This window comes from Nerophis ophidion, linkage group LG24 (genome assembly GCF_033978795.1).
Source record: "Nerophis ophidion isolate RoL-2023_Sa linkage group LG24, RoL_Noph_v1.0, whole genome shotgun sequence".
In the NCBI taxonomy this organism is placed as follows: domain Eukaryota; kingdom Metazoa; phylum Chordata; class Actinopteri; order Syngnathiformes; family Syngnathidae; genus Nerophis; species Nerophis ophidion.
In genome coordinates this window covers 39,649,693-39,676,003 of record NC_084634.1, presented here as the reverse complement: position 1 = coordinate 39,676,003, position 26,311 = coordinate 39,649,693, and the positions used below count along the sequence as shown (strand labels likewise).

The 26,311-nt window shown below is 35.5% G+C and overlaps 2 protein-coding genes across 4 annotated transcripts in view; both read left to right on the top strand.

The window, feature by feature from the left end:
• Nucleotides 1–14,983, top strand: part of ppp1r13ba (protein phosphatase 1, regulatory subunit 13Ba) — a 101,596-nt gene extending 86,613 nt beyond the window's left edge. Inside the window, exons 22-24 of the mRNA XM_061886344.1 lie at nucleotides 299–465; nucleotides 6,290–6,489; nucleotides 8,975–14,983. Coding sequence (XP_061742328.1) covers nucleotides 299–465; nucleotides 6,290–6,489; nucleotides 8,975–9,016 — 409 coding nt within the window. The 3' untranslated portion in view covers nucleotides 9,017–14,983. The remainder of the gene's footprint in view (nucleotides 1–298; nucleotides 466–6,289; nucleotides 6,490–8,974) is intronic.
• Nucleotides 14,984–16,256: 1,273 nt separating this feature from the next.
• The window catches only part of sdsl (serine dehydratase-like), a 29,977-nt gene continuing 19,922 nt past the window's right edge, over nucleotides 16,257–26,311 (top strand). For 2 of the 3 annotated variants that reach the window (XM_061886334.1, XM_061886333.1), the window contains exon 1: nucleotides 16,442–16,503. In XM_061886334.1, coding sequence (XP_061742318.1) covers nucleotides 16,457–16,503 — 47 coding nt within the window. In that variant the 5' untranslated portion in view covers nucleotides 16,442–16,456. The other variant, XM_061886335.1, reaches the window with a different exon arrangement.

Sequence of the window (26,311 nt, the reverse complement as noted above, 5' to 3'; positions counted from 1 at the left end):
GGAATTTACATTCACCCAGCAGCACCTGCAGTGAGCGAACTCGTCCAAAAGGTGGCACCGTAGCACAAACAACAACACACCTTTTAACTCTCTTTGCATGTGTTCAATGGAAACTATTTGCTGTATGGCTGTCAGTGAAGAAAAATCCATTGATTGGTATAAACCTCAGGGTTCAAAGCGTAGGAAAAAAGTAGCCATACATGTATTTAATAGGTATTATAATAACCTGCTAGCCCAAACAATATCATGTGTTTGATGTGGACGTTCAAGCATCCTGCTGTGTTTGCTCCTCCCCCAGGACCCCCCTGCACTGTGCAGCTTCATGCAACACACTTCACCTGTGTAAGATGCTGGTGGAGTCAGGGGCCGCCATCTTTGCACAAACTATCAGCGACGTGGAAACTGCAGCAGACAAATGTGAAGAAATGGAGGAGGGCTACACGCAGTGCTCGCAGTTCCTCTATGGTAAGGACGTGCAGATGTCATGGGGGACCTCAGCGGGTGGTCCGCACCTTTTCCACTTCATGATTATGATTTGTTGTGTAGCTAGTTTAGCCTTCTAAAATCTACTATTAGTACTTTTACATTTTATGATTTTTGTGATTACGATTTGTTGTGTAGCTAGTTTAGCCTTCTAATGTGAGACAATAGTATCACCGTCCACCGGACAATAGAAAAATGTTCTTCCTAAAAACTACTATTCGTACTTTTACATTTTATGATTTTTGCGCTTAAGATTTGTTGTGTAGCTAGTTGAGCCTTCTAATGTGAGACAATAGCATCACCATCCACCGGACAATAAAAAAATTTCTTTATAAAAAAAACTACTATTACTACTTTTGAACTTTATGATTAATGTGGTGATTATGATTTGTTGTGTAGCTAGTTTAGCCTTCTAATGTAAGAAAATAGCATCACCGTCCACCGGACAATAAAAAATTATCTTCCTAAAATCTACTATTAGTACTTTAAAATGTTATGATTCATGGTGTGATTACGATTTGTAGTGTAGCTAGTTTAGCCTTCTAATGTGAGACAATAGTATCACCGTCCACCGGACAATAGAAAAATGTTCTTCCTAAAAACTACTATTCGTACTTTTACATTTTATGATTTTTGTGATTATGATTTGTTGTGTAGCTAGTTTAGCCTTCTAATGTGAGACAATAGTATCACCGTCCACCGGACAATAGAAAAATGTTCTTCCTAAAAACTACTATTCGTACTTTTACATTTTATGATTTTTGTGATTATGATTTGTTGTGTAGCTAGTTTAGCCTTCTAATGTGAGACAATAGTATCACCGTCCACCGGACAATAGAAAAATTGTTTTCCTAAAAACTACTATTCGTACTTTTACATTTTATGATTTTTGTGCTTAAGATTTGTTGTGTAGCTAGTTGAGCCTTCTAATGTGAGACAATAGCATCACCATCCACCGGACAATAAAAAAATTTCTTTAGAAAAAAAACTACTATTACTACTTTTGAACTTTATGATTAATGTGGTGATTATGATTTGTTGTGTAGGTAGTTTAGCCTTCTAATGTAAGAAAATAGCATCACCGTCCACCGGACAATAAAAAATTATCTTCCTAAAATCTACTATTAGTACTTTAAAATGTTATGATTCATGGTGTGATTATGATTTGTTGTGTAGCTTGTTTAGCCTTCTAATGTGAGACAATAGTATCACCATCCACCGGACAAAAAAAAATGATCTTCCTAAAAATTACTAAAACTAATTTTAAATTTCATGATTCGTGGTGTGATTATGATTTGTTATGTAGCTATTTTAGCCTTCTAATGTGAGACAATAGCATCACCGTCCACCGGACAATAAAAAATGATCTTCCTAAAAACCACTATTACTGCTTTAAAATTTTATAATTCATGATGTGATTACGATTTGTTGTGTAGCTAGTTTAGCCTTCTAATGTGAGACAATAGCATCGCCGTTCACTGGACAATAAAAAATGTTCTTTCTGAAATGTACTCTAACTACTTTTAAATTTTATGATTAATGGTGTGATTAAGATTTGCTGTGTAGCCTTCTAATGTGAGACAATAGCATCACCATCCACCGGACAATAGAAAAATGTTCTTTATAAAAAAAATTACTATTACTACTTTGGAACTTTATGATTAATGTGGTGATTATGATTTGTTATGTAGCTAGTTTAGCCTTCTAATGTGAGACAATAGCATCACCGTCCACTGGATAATAAAAAATGATCTTCCTAAAATCTACTATTACTGCTTTAAAATGTTATGATTCATGGTGTGATTATGATTTGTTGTGTAGCTAGTTTAGCCTTCTAATGTGAGAAAATTGCATCACCATCCACCGGACAAAAAAAAATGATCTTCCTAAACATTACTAAAACTAATTTTAAATTTCATGATTCGTGGTGTGATTATGATTTGTTATGTAGCTAGTTTAGCCTTCTAATGTGAGACAATAGCATCACCGTCCACCGGACAATAAGAAATGATCTTCCTAAAAACTACTATTACTGCTTTAAAATGTTATAATTCATGGTGTGATTACGATTTGTTGTGTAGCTAGTTTAGCCTTCTAATGTGAGACAATAGTATCACCGTCCACCGGACAATAGAAACATTTTCTTCCTAAAAACTACTGTTAGTACTTTTACATTTTATGATTTTTGTGATTATGATTTGTTGTGTAGCTAGTTGAGCCTTCTAATGGGAGACACTAGCATCACCATCCACCTGACAATAAAAAAAGTTCTTTAAAAAAAAACTACTATTACTACTTTTGAACTTTATGATTAATGTGGTGATTATGATTTGTTGTGTAGCTAGTTTAGCCTTCTAATGTGAGACAATAGCATCACCGTCCACTGGACAATAAAAAATGTTCTTTCTGAAAACTACTCTTACTACTTTTAAATTTTATGATTAATGGTGTGATTAAGATTTGTTGTGTAGCTAGTGTAGCCTTCTAATGTGAGACAATAGTATCACCGTCCACCGGACAATAGAAACATTTTCTTCCTAAAAACTACTGTTGGTACTTTTACATTTTATGATTTTTGTGATTATGATTTGTTGTGTAGCTAGTTGAGCCTTCTAATGGGAGACAATAGCATCACCATCCACCTGACAATAAAAAAAGTTCTTTAAAAAAAAACTACTATTACTACTTTTGAACTTTATGATTAATGTGGTGATTATGATTTGTTGTGTAGCTAGTTTAGCCTTCTAATGTAAGAAAATAGCATCACCGTCCACCGGACAATAAAAAATTATCTTCCTAAAATCTACTATTAGTACTTTAAAATGTTATGATTCATGGTGTGATTATGATTTTTTGTGTAGCTTGTTTAGCCTTCTAATGTGAGACAATAGTATCACCATCCACCGGACAAAAAAAAATGATCTTCCTAAACATTACTAAAACTAATTTTAAATTTCATGATTCGTGGTGTGATTATGATTTGTTATGTAGCTATTTTAGCCTTCTAATGTGAGACAATAGCATCACCGTCCACCGGACAATAAAAAATGATCTTCCTAAAAACCACTATTACTGCTTTAAAATTTTATAATTCATGATGTGATTACGATTTGTTGTGTAGCTAGTTTAGCCTTCTAATGTGAGACAATAGCATCGCCGTTCACTGGACAATAAAAAATGTTCTTTCTGAAATGTACTCTTACTACTTTTAAATTTTATGATTAATGGTGTGATTAAGATTTGCTGTGTAGCCTTCTAATGTGAGACAATAGCATCACCATCCACCGGACAATAGAAAAATGTTCTTTATAAAAAAAACTACTATTACTACTTTTGAACTTTATGATTAATGTGGTGATTATGATTTGTTATGTAGCTAGTTTAGCCTTCTAATGTGAGACAATAGTATCACCGTCCACCGGACAATAAAAAATGATCTTCCTAAAATCTACTATTACTGCTTTAAAATGTTATGATTCATGGTGTGATTATGATTTGTTGTGTAGCTAGTTTAGCCTTCTAATGTGAGAAAATTGCATCACCATCCACCGGACAAAAAAAAAGATCTTCCTAAACATTACTAAAACTAATTTTAAATTTCATGATTCGTGGTGTGATTATGATTTGTTGTGTAGCTATTTTAGCCTTCTAATGTGAGACAATAGCATCACCGTCCACCGGACAATAAGAAATGATCTTCCTAAAAACTACTATTACTGCTTTAAAATGTTATAATTCATGGTGTGATTACGATTTGTTGTGTAGCTAGTTTAGCCTTCTAATGGGAGACAATAGCATCACCATCCACCTGACAATAAAAAAAGTTCTTTAAAAAAAAACTACTATTACTACTTTTGAACTTTATGATTAATGTGGTGATTATGATTTGTTGTGTAGCTAGTTTAGCCTTCTAATGTGAGACAATAGCATCACCGTTCACTGGACAATAAAAAATGTTCTTTCTGAAAACCACTCTTACTACTTTTAAATTTTATGATTAATGGTGTGATTAAGATTTGTTGTGTAGCTAGTGTAGCCTTCTAATGTGAGACAATAGTATCACCGTCCACCGGACAATAGAAACATTTTCTTCCTAAAAACTACTGTTAGTACTTTTACATTTTATGATTTTTGTGATTATGATTTGTTGTGTAGCTAGTTGAGCCTTCTAATGGGAGACAATAGCATCACCATCCACCTGACAATAAAAAAAGTTCTTTAAAAAAAAACTACTATTACTACTTTTGAACTTTATGATTAATGTGGTGATTATGATTTGTTGTGTAGCTAGTTTAGCCTTCTAATGTAAGAAAATAGCATCACCGTCCACCGGACAATAAAAAATTATCTTCCTAAAATCTACTATTAGTACTTTAAAATGTTATGATTCATGGTGTGATTATGATTTTTTGTGTAGCTTGTTTAGCCTTTTAATGTGAGACAATAGTATCACCATCCACCGGACAAAAAAAAATGATCTTCCTAAACATTACTAAAACTAATTTTAAATTTCATGATTCGTGGTGTGATTATGATTTGTTATGTAGCTATTTTAGCCTTCTAATGTGAGACAATAGCATCACCGTCCACCGGACAATAAGAAATGATCTTCCTAAAAACCACTATTACTGCTTTAAAATTTTATAATTCATGATGTGATTACGATTTGTTGTGTAGCTAGTTTAGCCTTCTAATGTGAGACAATAGCATCGCCGTTCACTGGACAATAAAAAATGTTCTTTCTGAAATGTACTCTTACTACTTTTAAATTTTATGATTAATGGTGTGATTAAGATTTGCTGTGTAGCCTTCTAATGTGAGACAATAGCATCACCATCCACCGGACAATAGAAAAATGTTCTTTATAAAAAAAACTACTATTACTACTTTTGAACTTTATGATTAATGTGGTGATTATGATTTGTTATGTAGCTAGTTTAGCCTTCTAATGTGAGACAATAGTATCACCGTCCACCGGACAATAAAAAATGATCTTCCTAAAATCTACTATTACTGCTTTAAAATGTTATGATTCATGGTGTGATTATGATTTGTTGTGTAGCTAGTTTAGCCTTCTAATGTGAGAAAATTGCATCACCATCCACCGGACAAAAAAAAAGATCTTCCTAAACATTACTAAAACTAATTTTAAATTTCATGATTCGTGGTGTGATTATGATTTGTTGTGTAGCTATTTTAGCCTTCTAATGTGAGACAATAGCATCACCGTCCACCGGACAATAAGAAATGATCTTCCTAAAAACTACTATTACTGCTTTAAAATGTTATAATTCATGGTGTGATTACGATTTGTTGTGTAGCTAGTTTAGCCTTCTAATGGGAGACAATAGCATCACCATCCACCTGACAATAAAAAAAGTTCTTTAAAAAAAAACTACTATTACTACTTTTGAACTTTATGATTAATGTGGTGATTATGATTTGTTGTGTAGCTAGTTTAGCCTTCTAATGTGAGACAATAGCATCACCGTTCACTGGACAATAAAAAATGTTCTTTCTGAAAACCACTCTTACTACTTTTAAATTTTATGATTAATGGTGTGATTAAGATTTGTTGTGTAGCTAGTGTAGCCTTCTAATGTGAGACAATAGCATCACAATCCACCGGACAATAAAAAATTATCTTCCTAAAAACTACTATAATCACTTTTAAATTTCATGATTCGTGGTGTGATTAAGATTTGTTATGTAGCTAGTTTAGCCTTCTAATGTGAGACAATAGCATCACCATCCACCGGACAATAAAAAATGATCTTCCTAAAATCCTGACACTGACTCATGGCAGGCGTCCAGGAGAAGTTGGGCGTGATGAACAAAGGCCTGGTCTACGCCCTCTGGGACTACAAGGCCCAGCAGCCGGACGAGCTGACCTTCAGCGAGGGCGACGCCCTGACGGTCGTACGGCGGCGTGACGACACCGAGACCGACTGGTGGTGGTCTCGACTCGAGGAGCGCGAGGGGTATGTTCCTAGGAACCTGCTGGGGGTAAGTCACCTCTTCAATACACTCTTTGACTGACTAATAATCAACATTCCTATACAAACATTGCTAGTTTTACCAGCAGAGGACCATGTTGGGCAGCGCAAACACACAGAGTACTTACAAGCAGACACAGTGTGTGGACAGAAAAGTGTAAAAAGTGAAGTTATAGCATTTAAACACCCTCAGGAAGAGCTGCTAACATTCCTTCCGCTGTGTTTTAGCTACTTCTAAATCACTAATCCTCGCCTCCATGGTTACGAATAAAGTACGTACCTTACAAGTAGCATTATCACTGGAGGGTGAGGAATAGCCAAACATACTTCACTACACACCATAGGAGGATACAATAGCTCACCGGCGTCACAATGTCAACAAATGCCATTTGAGGTGTGTTTGGGGTCATTGTCCTGTTGGAACACCCAACTGCACCCAAGACCCAACTTGCGGGCTGATGGTTTTATCTTGTCCTGAACAATTTGGAGGTAATCCTCCTTTTTCATTTAAAGCAGCAGTTCCATTGGCAGCAAAACAGGCCCAGAGCATAATACTACCACCACCATGCTTGACGGTAGGATGGTGTTCCTGGGATTAAAGGCCTCACATTCTCTCCGCCAAACAGCTCCATTTTTGTGTCACCTGACATCACATGGACAAAGATAAGACCTTCTAGAGGAAAGTTCTGTGGTCAGATGCAACAAAAATTGAGTTTTCAGTAGAGCCGTAATACAAACCCTGTTTCCATATGAGTTGGGAGATTGTGTTAGATGTAAATATAAACAGAATACAATGATTTGCAAATCCTTTTCAACCCATATTCAGTTGAATATGCTACAAAGACAACATATTTGATGTTCAAACTCATAAACTTTTTTTTTTTTGCAAATAATCATTAACTTTAGAATCTGATGCCAGCAACACGTGACAAAGAAGTTGGGAAAGGTGGCAATAAATACTGATAAAGTTGAGGAATGCTCATCAAACACTTATATGGAACATCCCACAGGTGTGCAGGCTAATTGGGAACAGGTGGGTGCCATGATTGGGTATAAAAACAGCTTCCCAAAAAAATGCTCAGTCTTTCACAAGAAAGGATGGGGCGAAGTACACCCCTTTGTCCACAACTGCGTGAGCAAATAGTCAAACAGTTTAAGAACAACGTTTCTCAAAGTGCAATTGCAAGAAATTTAGGGATTTCAACATCTACGCTCCATAATATCATCAAAAGTTCAGAGAATCTGGAGAAATCACTCCACGTAAGCGGCATGGCCGGAAACCAACATTGAATGACCGTGACCTTCCATTCCTCAGACGGCACTGTGTAAAAAAATGACATCAATCTCTAAAGGATATCACCACATGGGCTCAGGGACACTTCAGAAAATCACTGTCACTAAATACAGTTGGTCGCTACATCTGTAAGTGCAAGTTAAAGCTCTACTATGCAAAGCGAAAGCCATTTATCGACAACATCCAGAAACACCACTGGCTTCTCTGGGCCCAAGATCATCTAAGATGGACTGATGCAAAGTGGTAAAGTGTTCTGTGGTCTGACGAGTTCACATTTCAAATTATATTTGGAAACAGAGGAAGTGGTGTCCTCCAGAACAAAGAGGGAAATAACCATTCTGATTGTTATAGGTGCAAAGTTCAAAAGCCAGCATGTGTGATGGTATGGGGGTGTATTAGTGCCCAAGGCATGGGTAACTTACACATCTGTGAAGGCACCATTAATGCTGAAAGGTACATACAGCTTTTGGAACAACATATGCTGCCATGTAAGCGCTGTCTTTTTCATGGACGCCCCTGCTTATTTCAGCAAGACAATGCCAAGCCAAGTGTTACAACAGCGTGGTTTCGTGGTAAAAGAGTCCGTGTACTTTCCTGGCCCGCCTGCAGTCCAGACCTGTCTCCCATGGAAAATGTGTGGCGCATTATGAAGCGTAAAATAGGACAGCGGAGACCCCGGACTGTTGAAGGACTGAAGCTCTACATAAAACAAGAATGGGAAATAATTCCACTTTTAAAGCTTCAACAATTAGTTTCCTCAGTTCCCAAACGTTTATTGAGTGTTGTTAAAAGAAAAGGTGATGTAACACAGTGGTGAACATGCCCTTTCCCAACTACTTTGGCACGTGTTGCAGCCATGAAATTATAAGTTAATTATTATTTGAAAAAATATATATAAAGTTTCTCAGTTTGAACATCAAATATGTTGTCTTTGTAGCATATTCAACTGAATATGGGTCGAAAAGGATTTGCAAATCATTGTATTCTGTTTATATTTACATCGAACACAATTTCCCAACTCATATGGAAACGGGGTTTACAAATTCATAAAAGAAGCAAGTGTTGTAAACTGAAGACAGCCATGACATGATGTTCTTTTCAAGTGTACGTACACTTTTGACCAGGACTATGTATATTTCATATTTAGTTGGATTAGAAGTATGTCGCTGAAAAGTGTCTTACATAACGTGTGTGTCTCCAGCTGTATCCCAGGATCAAACCCAGACAACGCTCGCTGGCCTAGAACCCAGACCATCCAGAAGGAGAGTCAGTTTTTTTACTCCAAGGATGGAGGCGATTGGAGAAGAGGAGCAACTCCCACTTGAGTGACTTTTATTTTTCACAAAGGCTGGATAGCGCCGCCTAGTTGTTGCTCGGCGCTTCCGCCAAATAATCCTCAGCAACATCTCGCCTGAATGTAGACAAAGTTGTGCGACGAGGCGGCAGGTTTGAAATGATGCGACTCTGGCTGCGTCTCAACTGGTGCACACCGACTCCGAGGGCCTGATCGACTAAGTCCTCCCCTAAATCGGCAAAATAGAGAGCACCATCCAACTGGCGTGATGTTCAAAACCCCTCAAAAGCAGTGAAGTTGTCATGTTAGTAAAAAATACAACCATCCATCTAACCATCTTCTTCCGCTTATCCGAGGTGGGGTCGCGGGGGCAGCAGCCTAAGCAGACCTCCCTCTCCCCAGCCACTTCGACCTCACCAACTTATATTCAATTGAATAGACTGCAAAGACAAGATACTTGAAATTCAAACTGGTAAACGTTGTTATTTTTTGCAAATATTAGCTCATTCGGAATTTGATGCCTGCAACGTGTTTCCAAAAAAGCTGGCACAAGTGGCAAAAAAGACTGAGAAAGTTGAGGCGTGCTCGTCAAACACTTATTTGGAACATGCCACAGGTGAACAGGCTAATTGGGAACAGGTGGGTGCTGTCACACTACATGTCTTCACTGAGCTTGCTCCACCATTTAACTCCATTTTCTACCGCTTGTCCCTTTTTGGGGTGGCGGGGGCTCGCTGGAGCCTATCTCAGCTGCTTTCCGGCGGAAGGCGGCGTACACCCTGGACAAGTGGCCACCTCATCGCAGGGCCAACACGGATAGACATACAACATTCATGTTGCCAATCAACCTATCCCCAGGTGCATGTCTTTGGAGGTGGGCGGGGCTTATCCCCAGGTGCATCTCTTTGGAGGTGGGCAGGGCTTATCCTCAGGTGCATGTATTTGGAGGTGGGAGGGGCCTATCCACAAGTGAAAGTGTTTGGAGGTGGGAGGGGCCTATCCCCAGGTGCATGTCAATGGAAGTGGGAGGGGCCTATCCCCAGGTGAAAGTCTTTGGAGGTGGGAGGTGCCTATCCCTAGGTGCTTGTTTTTGGAGGTGGGAGGGGCCTATCCCCAGGTGCATGTCTATGGAGGTGGGAGGGGCCTATCCCCAGGTGAAAGTCTTTGGAGGTGGGAGGTGCCTATCCCTAGGTGCTCGTTTTTGGAGGTGGGAGGGGCCTATCCCCAGGTGAAAGTCTTTGGAGGTGGGAGGTGCCTATCCCCAGGTGAAAGTCTTTGGAGGTGGGAGGTGCCTATCCCCAGGTGCTTGTTTTTGGAGGTGGGAGGGGCCTATCCCCAGGTGCATGTCGTTGGAGGTGGGAGGGGCCTACCCCCAGGTGCATGTCTTTGGAGGTGGGAGGGGCCTATCCCCAGGTGCATGTCTTTGGAGGTGGGAGGGGCCTATCCCCAGGTGAAAGTCTTTGGAGGTGGGAGGGGCCTATCCACAAGTGAAAGTGTTTGGAGGTGGGAGGGGCCTATCCCCAGGTGCATGTCTATGGAAGTGGGAGGGGCCTATCCCCAGGTGAAAGTCTTTGGAGGTGGGAGGTGCCTATCCCCAGGTGCTTGTTTTTGGAGGTGGGAGTGGCCTATCCCCTGGTGCTTGTTTTTGGAGGTGGGAGGAGCCTATCCCCACGTGCATGTCTTTGGAGGTGGGAGGGGCCTATCCCCGGGTGCTTGTTTTTGGAGGTGGGAGGAAGCCGGAGTACCCGGAGGGAACATGCAAACTCCACACAGAAAGATCCCAGCCTGGGATTGAACCCAGGCTTACTTAGGACCTTCGTATTGTGAGGCAGATGCACTAACCCCTCTACCACCGTGCTGACCCCCATTTAACTCCTAAAATTGAAAAACATTAATATTTTTTTTATTCCTTCTTACTTTCCCTTTTTCAAAGACCAATACCCCCCGTAAAAGATAGTATTCTCCTTTTTATTGAAATAATCTAAGAATACAAGCTGTAAAGTGTCAAGATGGGCGGGGCGGGGTTTCGCAGCTTACTGCGGGGTTTGTTCTCCCGGGATGCAAACAGACTACTCTGGACCAGGCTTGAAGGTGGGAACATTTTTCAATGAATAACTATCAAACAAGAAGGCGCACGAAGCAAAAATGCAACTTAGACAGATCTATGGACAAGAAACCAAACTCTCTAAACTGCAGCATGAATAAACAAAACTTTCTTGGCATGAAAAGGAGCAGCATGAACTATTGTGAAAGGAGCAGCATGAACTACGGCATGAAAACGAGTAATGTCGCCAGACCGACTGACTGGCACGGGCGGTTTTTGAATAGAAGTCTCTTGATTACAAACAGGTGCGCGTCCCAAACACCAGAGGCAGGTGGAAATGTAAGTCGCCGTGGTAACTAAAACAAACAAGGGTGCACGAAAACAGGAACTAATGAACTAACAAAAACATGATCCGTACCACGGATAATGCACACCCCAAATATTGTGGGAGAAATTCGGGACAATGGTTACTCCAGAAGATTTTTGAGAGGGGCAGCGAAATTCGGGAATCTCCCAGGAAAATGGGGAGGGTTGGCAAGTATGTTGTGTTACAGCACCACCGCCGCTGTATAGTACCGGCGGGCCAGCTCTAATGTTAATTTAGAATTGCCTCAAGGGCCAAATGAAATTACACTTTTGGCCCGCGGACCAGAGTTCGACACCCGTGTTCTATTCCATGATTTAGCCGTCAGCAAAGGAAAATCCACAGATCAGCCGCACCTTTGTATGAGCCGCAGGGTTCAAAGCTGGGGGGGGAAAGTCAGGGCTTACAGTCCGGAACATGTGGTAGTTCTTTTTGAGACGCAGCCACCGTCTGGTAGGACTTCAGTAGTCTTCAGGTGTGTTCCCAACATGATCACCAGGTAATGAATGCACACCATGTAAAAGGGTGAGGGACTGAGCAAAGCCAGTGTAAAAGGTAAGGAGAGACAAGTATGTGGTGAAAGGTGAGACATCCATTGGTGGTTTTCAAGTAGTTCAAGATTACCCAGCAGGCACCAGACATTGAAACAACGTTGAGAACTTGTTGAATTAGGTTCTGATGTTCAGCAACTCAAACATAACGTTGAAACAACATGCTTGTTGACAACGTTTAATCAATGTTGTTTCGATGTTGATTTGACATTGAAATGTGGTCATTTCTCAACCAATATTCTAGAACACAAATACAACGTTAAAACATGCTTTTTGAAAACATGTATTCAATGTCAGGTTGTGACATTGATTTAACGTGGAAATGTGGTCATTTCCCAACCAATATTGTCCAACACAAATACAACGTTGAAACAACACACTGTTGACAAAGTTTATTCAACGTTGATTTAACATTGAAATTTTGTAATTTCCCAACCAATATTCTACAACACAAATACAATATTGAAACAACATGCTTTTTAATGTTTAATCAATGTTGCTTTGATGTTGATTTAACATTGAAATTTGGTCATTTTCCAACCGATATTCTACAACACAAATACAACATTGAAACAACATGCTTTTTGACAATTTAATCAATGTTGGGTTCTGACGTTGATTTGACATTGAAATGTGGTCATTTTCCAACCGATATTTTACAACACAAATACAACGTTGAAACAACATGATTTTTAACGTTCAATCAATGTTGTTTTGATGTTGATTTGACATTGAAATTTGGTCATTTTCCAACCGATATTCTACAACACAAATACAACGTTGAAACAACATGCTTTTAGACAACGTTTATTCAGTGTTGCGATTTGACGTTGATTTAACGTTGAAATTAGGTCATTTTTCAACCAGTATTCTACAACACAAATAAAACGTTGAAACATGCTTTTTGACGTTTATTCAATGTTGGCTTCTGACGTTGATTTAACATTGAAAAAAGGTCATTTCCCAACCAATATTTTATAACACAAATAAAACGTTGAAAGACCATGCTTTTTAACGTTTAATCAATGTTGCTGTGATGTTGATTTGACATTGAAATTTGGTCATTTTTCAACCAATATTCTACAACACAAATACAACATTGAAACAACATGCTTTTTGACAATTTAATCAATGTTGGGTTCTGACGTTGATTTGACATTGAAATGTGGTCACTTCCCAACCAATATTTTACAACACAAATAAAACGTTGAAACAACATGCTTTTTAACGTTCAATCAATGTTGTTTTGATGTTGATTTGACATTGAAATTTGGTCATTTCCCAACCAAAATTCTACAACACAAATACAACATTGAAACAACATGCTTTTTGACAATTTAATCAATGTTGGGTTCTGATGTTGATTTGACATTGAAATGTGGTCATTTCCCAACCAATATTCTACAACACAAATACAACGTTCAAAATACATGCTTTTTGACAATGTTTAATCAATTTCAGGTTGTGACGTTGATTTGACATTAAAATTGGGTCCTTTCCCAACCAATATTCTACAACACAAATACAACGTTGAAACAACGTGCTTTTTAAGAGCGTTAAATCAATGTTGTGTTCTGACGTTGATTTAACGTTGAAATTTGGTAATTTTTCAACGAGTATTCTACAACACAAATACAAAGTTGAAACAACATCCCTTTTGACGTTTAATCAATGTTGGCTTCTGACGTTGATTTAACATTGAAATTAGGTCATTTTCCAACCAATATTCTACCACACAAATACAACGTTGAAACAACATGATTTTTAACGTTTAATCAATGTTGTTTTGATGTTGATTTGACGTTGGAATGTGGTCATTTCCCAACCAATATTCTACAAAACAAATACAACATTGAAACAACATGCTTTCAGACAACATTTAATCAATGTCGGGTTCCAATGTTGATTTGACATTGAAATTTGGTCATTTCCCAACCGACAACGTGGATCCTACGTTGGACGTCAACATTGTGTCAATTTACAAATACCAACTACTTTGCCGCGTTGTTTCAGAGTGTAGGTATAATCAACGTTGTATCAATGTCGGAAGTGCTGTCACCACAGCAGGAGGACAACACCATTCAAGCATGCAGTGGCAGTCAACACGCTTTTATTTTGGCACGGCAAAAACAGTGATGTGAATTGCAATAACGACACTATTTTTAACAAAGTCTCACAGACATGACAACATCAGCCCAGCTTCCAAAAGACTGTTGATGGAAAGATTGAGCATCAACTAAGAATGTGTTTTTTTGTATGGAAAATAAAATCTTACAGGAATGTGCTTTTTTTGTAAGGAGATAAGTATATATTTGAAAGGGTTTGAAGATACGGAAAGTGGGAAAAACTGTAAGGGTGGGCAGCAGTTCTCATGTTGGCCAAGTAAACACAGTAATCTTTTAGACTTACTAAGACATCACTCAATCATTCTTGTGATTTTGTTTTCTCCTGTTAATTTGTTAGAACCCCAAGAAAACACAGGACAAATATCAAAGACACAAACATGAGTGCTCAAATCCTTTGTTTGCCCTCCAAGTCTTCCTTTGTCCTGAGTTTGGAAACAATATGTCAAATGCATTGGGAAACAAAAATATCAAGATATTTGTGAAAATAGACCTGGGAAATATCGATCTTATCACGCTCGTATCGAGCCGATTCTGATACAGCGCTCCCGTTGGTATCGATAAAATTGCCGTTTGGATCAATCCGCCATGTTCACTGATGGTTATTTTTACTCATTAATGCCTGACTAACACGTCACTTGTTGTATTGTTTATTATCATTTAAAAACAACCTGTTTTTTGTTTTTTATTATTAAACTGTATCTCCATTATTGTACTGTGATATTATTCAATGCCACTATTTGACACTGAACAAGCATTTGTGCATAATTGTGACGACGGATATGATATCAAAGCAAATGTGTATATTCTAAAATAAAAACAAGAATACTGTGAGTGTGTTGTTTGAAGGTGGGAGTTGCACTGATAAATTGTAATCATCCTGTAATGAGAAATTAGATGAATGACATTAATTTAAAGAATATTTCAGATGTTCTTATTTAAACGGGGATAACAGCTCCATTCTATGTTTCATACTTGATCATTTCGATATTTTTGCTGAAAGGATTTAGTAGAGAACATCCACGATAAAGTTTGCAACTTTTGGTCGCTAATAAAAAAGCCTTGCCTGTACCGGAAGTAGCAGACGATGTGCGCGTGACGTCACGGGTTGTGGAGCTCCTCACATCTGAACATTGTTTGTAATCATGGCCACCAGCAGCTATAGCGATTCGGGCCGAGAAAGCGACGATTTCCCCATTAATTTGAGCGGGGCTGAAAGATTTGTGGATGAGGAAAGTGAGAGTGAAGGACTAGGAGAAAAAAAAAAGACTATACAGTGGGAGCGATTCAGATGTTATTAGACACATTTACTAGGATAATTCTGGAAAATCCCTTATCTGCTTATTGTGTTACTAGTGTTTTAGTGAGATTATATAGTCATACCTGAAAGTCGGAGGGCTGCGGTGAACGCCAGTGTCTCTGAGAGAAGCCGGAGCCAAGATCACAGCTGCCTTTTTGACAGCTACAGGAGTAGGTTGCATAATCCACTCAAGTCTCCGGTAAGACCCAACTTAATATCACAATTTTCCCATCCAAAAACTAGCTGGTTGACGTAGAGAAACATGTTCGCTTGACCGCTCTGTGTTAAAGCTTCACAACATACAAAGAAACACCGGCTGTGTTTTGGTTGCTAAAGGCAGCTGCAAGCCACCGCTTTCCACCAACAGCATTCTTCTTTGACGTCTCCATTATTAATTGAACAAATTACAAAAGATTCAGCAACACAGATGTCCAAAATACTGTGTAATTATGCGATGAAAAGAGACTACTTTTAGCCGTAAGTGGTGCTGGGCTAGTATGTCCCCTCCAACCAATAACGTCACAAACACGCGTCATCATTCCACGACGTTTTCAACAAGAAACTCCGCGGGAAATTTAAAATTGTAATTTAGTAAACTAAAAAGGCCGTATTGGCATGTGTTGCAATGTTAATATTTCATCTTTGATATATAAATTATCAGACTGCGTGGTCGGTAGTAGTGGCTTTTAGTAGGCCTTTAGCGTTCACTCTGCTTTATTTTGAAAATTTTACATTAAGCTTCCTGACTTCCGCCTGTGCTTTTGAACAGGAATTGATGTCTTTTATTTTGAAAGGCTGCGTCATTTCAGTAAAAAAAAACAAACGAGAGGAAGCAGCGGCGAATGTAAACAATTCGACACACTCCAAATTGAGAGAACCTCCTCATTTACCGTCGACTTCGGTCCGTGGCGGCAAGTGAGACACTACGCGAGTGCATTTAAAAAGGAGAAACGAAGAAGCGGGCTGACATTTACATCGTCACTTCCGGTAAGTGCGCCACGACGGAAATGCATTTGGAACAGCGCGACGTTGTCAGAATTTTTCCGCCAACAACGTAAATACACACTGCTAATATTCAAATATAAATAAAAACCCCTGCTGGTGTTTTATATCATGAGTGGATAACTTAGTTTTACTCCACTCCACGGCACGTCGTCACTCGGTAGTGGTTATGAGAGCAGTAACTTCCGGTGTGACGGTGACAATATTTAACAACCCCAGTTACTTTCCAGCTTACTGCAGGTCAAATTTACGGGGGAATTTAGATAGTTTGATAAATAATCATTGCCAATACACTATATTGACACAGACACACCAACAGAACCATGAAATAGACGGCTCATATTAGAAAATCAAGTGCGGTCAACGTTATAGCGGCACTGTACTTTATTTTGAAGTGCTAACCGGAAACAATTGTGGCTGTGTTGTAGCGTAACCTCATTTTATAAACGTTGTTTTAGAACAGTGGTTCTCACATGGGGGTACGCGTACCCCTGGGGGTACTTGAAGGTATGCCAAGGGGTACGTGAGATTTTTTTAAAGTACGGTATTCTAAAAATAACAATTCAAAAGTCCTTTATATATATATATTTATTGAATAATCCATCCATCCATTTACTACTGCTTATTCCCTTTTGGGGTGGTGGGGGGCGCTGGCGCCTAGCTCAGCTACAATTAGGTGGAAGGCGGGGTACACCCTGGACAAGTTGCACCCTCATCGCAGGGCCAACACGGATAGACAGACAACATTCACACTAGGGCCAATTTAGTGTTGCCAATCAACCTATCCCCAGGTGCATGTCTTTGGAAGTGGGAGGGGCCTATCCCCAAGTGCATGTCTTTGGAGGTGGGAGGGGCCTATCCCCAGGTGCATGTCTTTGGAGGTGGGAGGGGCCTGTCCCAAGGTGCATGTCTTCGGAGGTGGGAGGGGCCTATCCCCAGGTGCATGTCTTTGGAGGTGGGAGGGGCCTGTCCCAAGGTGCATGTCTTCGGAGGTGGGAGGGGCCTATCCCCAGGTGCATGTCTTTGGAGGTGGGAGGAGCCTTTCCCCAGGTGCACGTCTTTGGAGGTGGGAGGAAGCCGGAGTACCCGGAGAAGAACATGCAAACTCCACACAGAAAGATCCAGAGGCCGGGATTGAACCCGGGACTACTCAGGACTTTCGTATCGTGAGGCAGACGCACTAACCCCTCTCCCACCGTGAAGCCCCGGTTGAGTACCACTGTCTTAGAATACAGTTTTGTTTAACTTTGTTCATTGTGCAACAAAAAGTAAATCGCGGGTTTATTATATTCATGGATACTACGTTTAATGTAATAAATCGTTAGTTGTTTACGTTGTTATTAAAAAAACTCTACACAGCGAGGCTTTCAAAAATTCTACCTGTTTTTCAATTGGCGCTTTTCCACTCTTGTGCTGAGCTTTGTCACCTCGCTAATTGATTTAAAATATTTTTTTAAACCAACAAAAAACGGACCAGCGGTAGAAAAAGGATGGATGGATGTTTAAACCTAACCTGTTTTTAAAAAAAGTAATACTCTGTTATAGAGGGTCACTGCACATGGGCCCTGTGGCTTGTATTCTGACACCTGACATCTTCCCGGGGGTCAACCAAGCTAAGATGGCTTTTGATAGATTGATTGATTGATTGAAACTTGTATTGGTAGATTGCACAGTACAGTACATATTCCGTACAATTGACCACTAAATGGTAACACCCAAATAAGTTTTTCAACTTGTTGAAGTCGGGGTCCACGTAAATCAATTCATGGCTTTTGTACCATGGAGTACAAAAGGGTCTTAAATCTTCCTGCAAAAAGCAGATACGAGCAAATAAATCCAACTATGCAATGGAATTGATCCTTATACTTTATCAAAGACAGATTTGTTGAGTGATATCATGGATTATCTGTCGGTTGTGTTCCCAGACATCATTCTACTCCACAAAACAGATGCAAACTTTGCGTCTAAGATAGCATGTCTGTTGTTTTTGTTGCACGCAGCGTTTACTAATACGCGTGTTTTCCCCCGTCTTTATCAAAATATAACTATAGATGTCAACATTGTGTATGTGCTGGAAGATTAATTTATTATTTTTTATGAAAATATAACTATAGGTGTCAACATTGTGTATGTGCTGAAATATTCATTTATGATTGTTTATGAAAATATAACTATAAAAGTCAACATTGTGTACGTGCTGAAAGATTCATTTATGATTGTTTATGAAAATATAACTATAGAAGTCAACATTGTGTATGTGCTGAAAGATTAATTTATGATTGTTTTTAAAAATATAACTATAGATGTCAACATTGTGTACGTGCTGGAAGATTAATTTATGATTGTTTTTCAAAATATAACTATAAAAGTCAACATTGTGTATGTGCTGAAAGATTCATTTATGATTGTTTATCAAAATATAACTATAGATGTCAACATTGTGTACGTGCTGGAAGATTAATTTATGATTGTTTTTCAAAATATAACTATAAAAGTCAACATTGTGTATGTGCTGAAAGATTCATTTATGATTGTTTATCAAAATATAACTATAGATGTCAACATTGTGTACGTGCTGGAAGATTCATTTATGATTGTTTTTCAAAATATAACTATAAAAGTCAACATTGTGTACGTGCTGGAAGATTCATTTATGATTGTTTTTCAAAATATAACTATAGGTGTCAACATTGTGTATGTGCTGAAAGATTCATTTATGATTGTTTATCAAAATATAACTATAGATGTCAACATTGTGTATGTGCTGAAAGATTCATTTATGATTGTTTATCAAAATATAACTATAGAAGTCAACATTGTGTATGTGCTGAAAGATTCGTTCATGATTGTTTTTCAAAATATAACTATAGATGTCAACATTGTGTATGTGCTGAAAGATTCATTTATGATTGTTTATCAAAATATAACTATAGATGTCAACATTGTGTATGTGCTGAAAGATTCATTTATGATTGTTTATCAAAATATAACTATAGAAGTCAACATTGTGTATGTGCTGAAAGATTCGTTCATGATTGTTTTTCAAAATATAACTATAGATGTCAACATTGTGTATGTGCTGAAAGATTCATTTATGATTGTTTATCAAAATATAACTATAGAAGTCAACATTGTGTACGTGCTGGAAGATTCATTTATGATTGTTTTTCAAAATATAACTATAGAAGTCAACATTGTGTATGTGCTGAAAGATTCATTTATGATTGTTTATGAAAATATAACTATAGAAGTCAACATTGTGTATGTGCTGAAAGATTAATTTATGATTGTTTTTCAAAATATAACTATAGATGTCAACATTGTGTACGTGCTGGAAGATTAATTTATGATTGTTTTTCAAAATATAACTATAAAAGTCAACATTGTGTATGTGCTGAAAGATTCATTTATGATTGTTTTTCAAAATATAACTATAGATGTCAACATTGTGTACGTGCTGGAAGATTAATTTATGATTGTTTTTCAAAATATAACTATAAAAGTCAACATTGTGTATGTGCTGAAAGATTCATTTATGATTGTTTATCAAAATATAACTATAGATGTCAACATTGTGTACGTGCTGGAAGATTCATTTATGATTGTTTTTCAAAATATAACTATAGAAGTCAACATTGTGTATGTGCTGGAAGATTCATTTATGATTATCAAAATATAACTATAGGTGTCAACATTGTGTATGTGCTGGAAGATTCATTTATGATTGTTTATGAAAATATAACTATAAAAGTCAACATTGTGTATGTGCTGAAAGATTCGTTCATGATTGTTTTTCAAAATATAACTATAGATGTCAACATTGTGTATGTGCTGAAAGATTCATTTATGATTGTTTATCAAAATATAACTATAGAAGTCAACATTGTGTATGTGCTGAAAGATTCGTTCATGATTGTTTTTCAAAATATAACTATAGAAGTCAACATTGTGTATGTGCTGAAAGATTCATTTATGATTGTTTATGAAAATATAACTATAAAAGTCAACATTGTGTACGTGCTGAAAGATTCATTTATGATTGTTTATGAAAATATAACTATAGAAGTCAACATTGTGTATGTGCTGAAAGATTAATTTATGATTGTTTTTCAAAATATAACTATAGATGTCAACATTGTGTACGTGCTGGAAGATTAATTTATGATTGTTTTTCAAAATATAACTATAAAAGTCAACATTGTGTATGTGCTGAAAGATTCATTTATGATTGTTTTTCAAAATATAACTATAGATGTCAACATTGTGTACGTGCTGGAAGATTAATTTATGATTGTTTTTCAAAATATAACTATAAAAGTCAACATTGTGTATGTGCTGAAAGATTCATTTATGATTGTTTATCAAAATATAACTATAGATGTCAACATTGTGTACGTGCTGGAAGATTCATTTATGATTGTTTTTCAAAATATAACTATAGAAGTCAACATTGTGTACGTGCTGGAAGATTCATTTATGATTGTTTTTCAAAATATAACTATAGAAGTCAACATTGTGTATGTGCTGGAAGATTCATTTATGATTATCAAAATATAACTATAGGTGTCAACATTGTGTATGTGCTGGAAGATTCATTTATGATTGTTTATGAAAATATAACTATAAAAGTCAACATTGTGTATGTGCTGAAAGATTCGTTCATGATTGTTTTTCAAAATATAACTATAGATGTCAACATTGTGTATGTGCTGAAAGATTCATTTATGATTGTTTATCAAAATATAACTATAGAAGTCAACATTGTGTATGTGCTGAAAGATTCGTTCATGATTGTTTTTCAAAATATAACTATAGAAGTCAACATTGTGTATGTGCTGAAAGATTCATTTATGATTGTTTATGAAAATATAACTATAAAAGTCAACATTGTGTACGTGCTGAAAGATTCATTTATGATTGTTTATGAAAATATAACTATAGAAGTCAACATTGTGTATGTGCTGAAAGATTAATTTATGATTGTTTTTCAAAATATAACTATAGATGTCAACATTGTGTACGTGCTGGAAGATTAATTTATGATTGTTTTTCAAAATATAACTATAAAAGTCAACATTGTGTATGTGCTGAAAGATTCATTTATGATTGTTTTTCAAAATATAACTATAGATGTCAACATTGTGTACGTGCTGGAAGATTAATTTATGATTGTTTTTCAAAATATAACTATAAAAGTCAACATTGTGTATGTGCTGAAAGATTCATTTATGATTGTTTATCAAAATATAACTATAGATGTCAACATTGTGTACGTGCTGGAAGATTCATTTATGATTGTTTTTCAAAATATAACTATAGAAGTCAACATTGTGTATGTGCTGGAAGATTCATTTATGATTATCAAAATATAACTATAGGTGTCAACATTGTGTATGTGCTGGAAGATTCATTTATGATTGTTTATGAAAATATAACTATAAAAGTCAACATTGTGTATGTGCTGAAAGATTCGTTCATGATTGTTTTTCAAAATATAACTATAGATGTCAACATTGTGTATGTGCTGAAAGATTCATTTATGATTGTTTATCAAAATATAACTTTAGAAGTCAACATTGTGTATGTGCTGAAAGATTCATTTATGATTGTTTATGAAAATATAACTATAAAAGTCAACATTGTGTACGTGCTGAAAGATTCATTTATGATTGTTTATGAAAATATAACTATAGAAGTCAACATTGTGTATGTGCTGAAAGATTAATTTATGATTGTTTTTCAAAATATAACTATAGATGTCAACATTGTGTACGTGCTGGAAGATTAATTTATGATTGTTTTTCAAAATATAACTATAAAAGTCAACATTGTGTATGTGCTGAAAGATTCATTTATGATTGTTTTTCAAAATATAACTATAGATGTCAACATTGTGTACGTGCTGGAAGATTAATTTATGATTGTTTTTCAAAATATAATTATAAAAGTCAACATTGTGTATGTGCTGAAAGATTCATTTATGATTGTTTATCAAAATATAACTATAGATGTCAACATTGTGTACGTGCTGGAAGATTCATTTATGATTGTTTTTCAAAATATAACTATAGAAGTCAACATTGTGTACGTGCTGGAAGATTCATTTATGATTGTTTTTCAAAATATAACTATAGAAGTCAACATTGTGTATGTGCTGGAAGATTCATTTATGATTATCAAAATATAACTATAGGTGTCAACATTGTGTATGTGCTGGAAGATTCATTTATGATTGTTTATGAAAATATAACTATAAAAGTCAACATTGTGTATGTGCTGGAAGATTCGTTCATGATTGTTTTTCAAAATATAACTATAGATGTCAACATTGTGTATGTGCTGAAAGATTCATTTATGATTGTTTATCAAAATATAACTATAGAAGTCAACATTGTGTATGTGCTGAAAGATTCATTTATGATTGTTTATGAAAATATAACTATAAAAGTCAACATTGTGTACGTGCTGAAAGATTCATTTATGATTGTTTATGAAAATATAACTATAGAAGTCAACATTGTGTATGTGCTGAAAGATTAATTTATGATTGTTTTTCAAAATATAACTATAGATGTCAACATTGTGTACGTGCTGGAAGATTAATTTATGATTGTTTTTCAAAATATAACTATAAAAGTCAACATTGTGTATGTGCTGAAAGATTCATTTATGATTGTTTTTCAAAATATAACTATAGATGTCAACATTGTGTACGTGCTGGAAGATTAATTTATGATTGTTTTTCAAAATATAACTATAAAAGTCAACATTGTGTATGTGCTGAAAGATTCATTTATGATTGTTTATCAAAATATAACTATAGATGTCAACATTGTGTACGTGCTGGAAGATTCATTTATGATTGTTTTTCAAAATATAACTATAGAAGTCAACATTGTGTACGTGCTGAAAGATTCATTTATGATTGTTTATGAAAATATAACTATAGAAGTCAACATTGTGTATGTGCTGGAAGATTCATTTATGATTGTTTATGAAAATATAACTATAAAAGTCAACATTGTGTACGTGCTGAAAGATTCGTTCATGATTGTTTATCAAAATATAACTATAGATGTCAACATTGTGTATGTGCTGAAAGATTCATTTATGATTGTTTATGAAAATATAACTATAGAAGTCAACATTGTGTATGTGCTGGAAGATTCATTTATGATTGTTTATGAAAATATAACTATAGAAGTCAACATTGTGTATGTGCTGGAAGATTCATTTATGATTGTTTATGAAAATATAACTATAGAAGTCAACATTGTGTACGTGCTGAAAGATTCATTTATGATTGTTTATGAAAATATAACTATAGAAGTCAACATTGTGTATGTGCTGGAAGATTCATTTATGATTGTTTATGAAAATATAACTATAGAAGTCAACATTGTGTACGTGCTGAAAGATTCATTTATGATTGTTTATCAAAATATAACTATAGAAGTCAACATTGTGTATGTGCTGGAAGATTCATTTATGATTGTTTATGAAAATATAACTATAGATGTCAACATTGTGTATGTGCTGAAAGATTTTGTTTTTCAAAATATAACTATAGGTGTCAACATTGTGTATGTGCTGGAAGATTCATTTATGATTGTTTATGAAAATATAACTATAAAAGTCAACATTGTGTACGTGCTGAAAGATTCATTTATGATTGTTTATGAAAATATAACTATAGAAGTCAACATTGTGTATGTGCTGAAAGATTAATTTATGATTGTTTTTCAAAATATAACTATAGATGTCAACATTGTGTACGTGCTGGAAGATTAATTTATGATTGTTTTTCAAAATATAACTATAAAAGTCAACATTGTGTATGTGCTGAAAGATTCATTTATGATTGTTTTTCAAAATATAACTATAGATGTCAACATTGTGTACGTGCTGGAAGATTAATTTATGATTGTTTTTCAAAATATAACTATAAAAGTCAACATTGTGTATGTGCTGAAAGATTCATTTATGATTGTTTATCAAAATATAACTATAGATGTCAACATTGTGTACGTGCTGGAAGATTCATTTATGATTGTTTTTCAAAATATAACTATAGAAGTCAACATTGTGTACGTGCTGAAAGATTCATTTATGATTGTTTATGAAAATATAACTATAGAAGTCAACATTGTGTATGTGCTGAAAGATTCATTTATGATTATCAAAATATAACTATAGGTGTCAACATTGTGTATGTGCTGAAAGATTCATTTATGATTGTTTATGAAAATATAACTATAGAAGTCAACATTGTGTATGTGCTGGAAGATTCATTTATGATTGTTTATGAAAATATAACTATAGAAGTCAACATTGTGTATGTGCTGAAAGATTCATTTATGATTGTTTATCAAAATATAACTATAGATGTCAACATTGTGTACGTGCTGGAAGATTCATTTATGATTGTTTTTCAAAATATAACTATAGAAGTCAACATTGTGTACGTGCTGAAAGATTCATTTATGATTGTTTATGAAAATATAACTATAGAAGTCAACATTGTGTATGTGCTGAAAGATTCATTTATGATTATCAAAATATAACTATAGGTGTCAACATTGTGTATGTGCTGAAAGATTCATTTATGATTGTTTATGAAAATATAACTATAGAAGTCAACATTGTGTATGTGCTGGAAGATTCATTTATGATTGTTTATGAAAATATAACTATAGAAGTCAACATTGTGTATGTGCTGAAAGATTTTGTTTTTCAAAATATAACTATAGGTGTCAACATTGTGTATGTGCTGAAAGATTCATTTATGATTGTTTATGAAAATATAACTATAGAAGTCAACATTGTGTATGTGCTGGAAGATTCATTTATGATTGTTTATGAAAATATAACTATAGAAGTCAACATTGTGTATGTGCTGGAAGATTTTGTTTTTCAAAATATAACTATAGGTGTCAACATTGTGTATGTGCTGGAAGATTCATTTATGATTGTTTATCAAAATATAACTATAAAAGTCAACATTGTGTACGTGCTGAAAGATTCATTTATGATTGTTTATGAAAATATAACTATAGATGTCAACATTGTGTACGTGCTGGAAGATTAATTTATGATTGTTTTTCAAAATATAACTATAAAAGTCAACATTGTGTACGTGCTGAAAGATTCATTTATGATTGTTTATGAAAATATAACTATAGATGTCAACATTGTTTATGTGCTGGAAGATTAATTTATGATTATTTATTTAAAAATATAACTTTAGAAGTCAACATTGTTTATCTGCTGGAAGATTCATTTATGATTGTTTATGAAAATATAACTATAGATGTCAACATTGTGTATGTGCTGAAAAATTCATTTATGATTATCAAAATATAACTATAGGTGTCAACATTGTGTATGTGCTTGAAGATTCGTTCGTTATTGTTTATCAAAATATAACTAAAGATGTCAAAATTGTGTACGTGCTGAAAGATTAATTTATGATAGTTTATCAAAATATAACTATAAATGTCAAAATTGTGTATGTGTGGAAAGATTCATTCGTGATTGCTGCCCTTGTTAAAAACTTAACTTTTAAGTTTTGCTGACATTTGCTTTCTTTTATTTACACTAATCGATGTGGTTTGCTAAAGACTCATAACAAAAATGCACTTTCAAGAGCTCCGAAACAAGATAAAATACTAATAATGTCTAAAAAATACTTAAACTGGAAATACAAAAGTTAAAAGTATATCAAACCTGTGATGAAGCGATCACTGCAAACTTGTGCGTTCTTCAACTCGATCTGTTCCCTGTGCCACTTTACTCGTCGCCTTTCGTAAAATCTTGACATCTTTTGCCTGTCTTGACTACCTCTCGAAGAACTCTGAAGA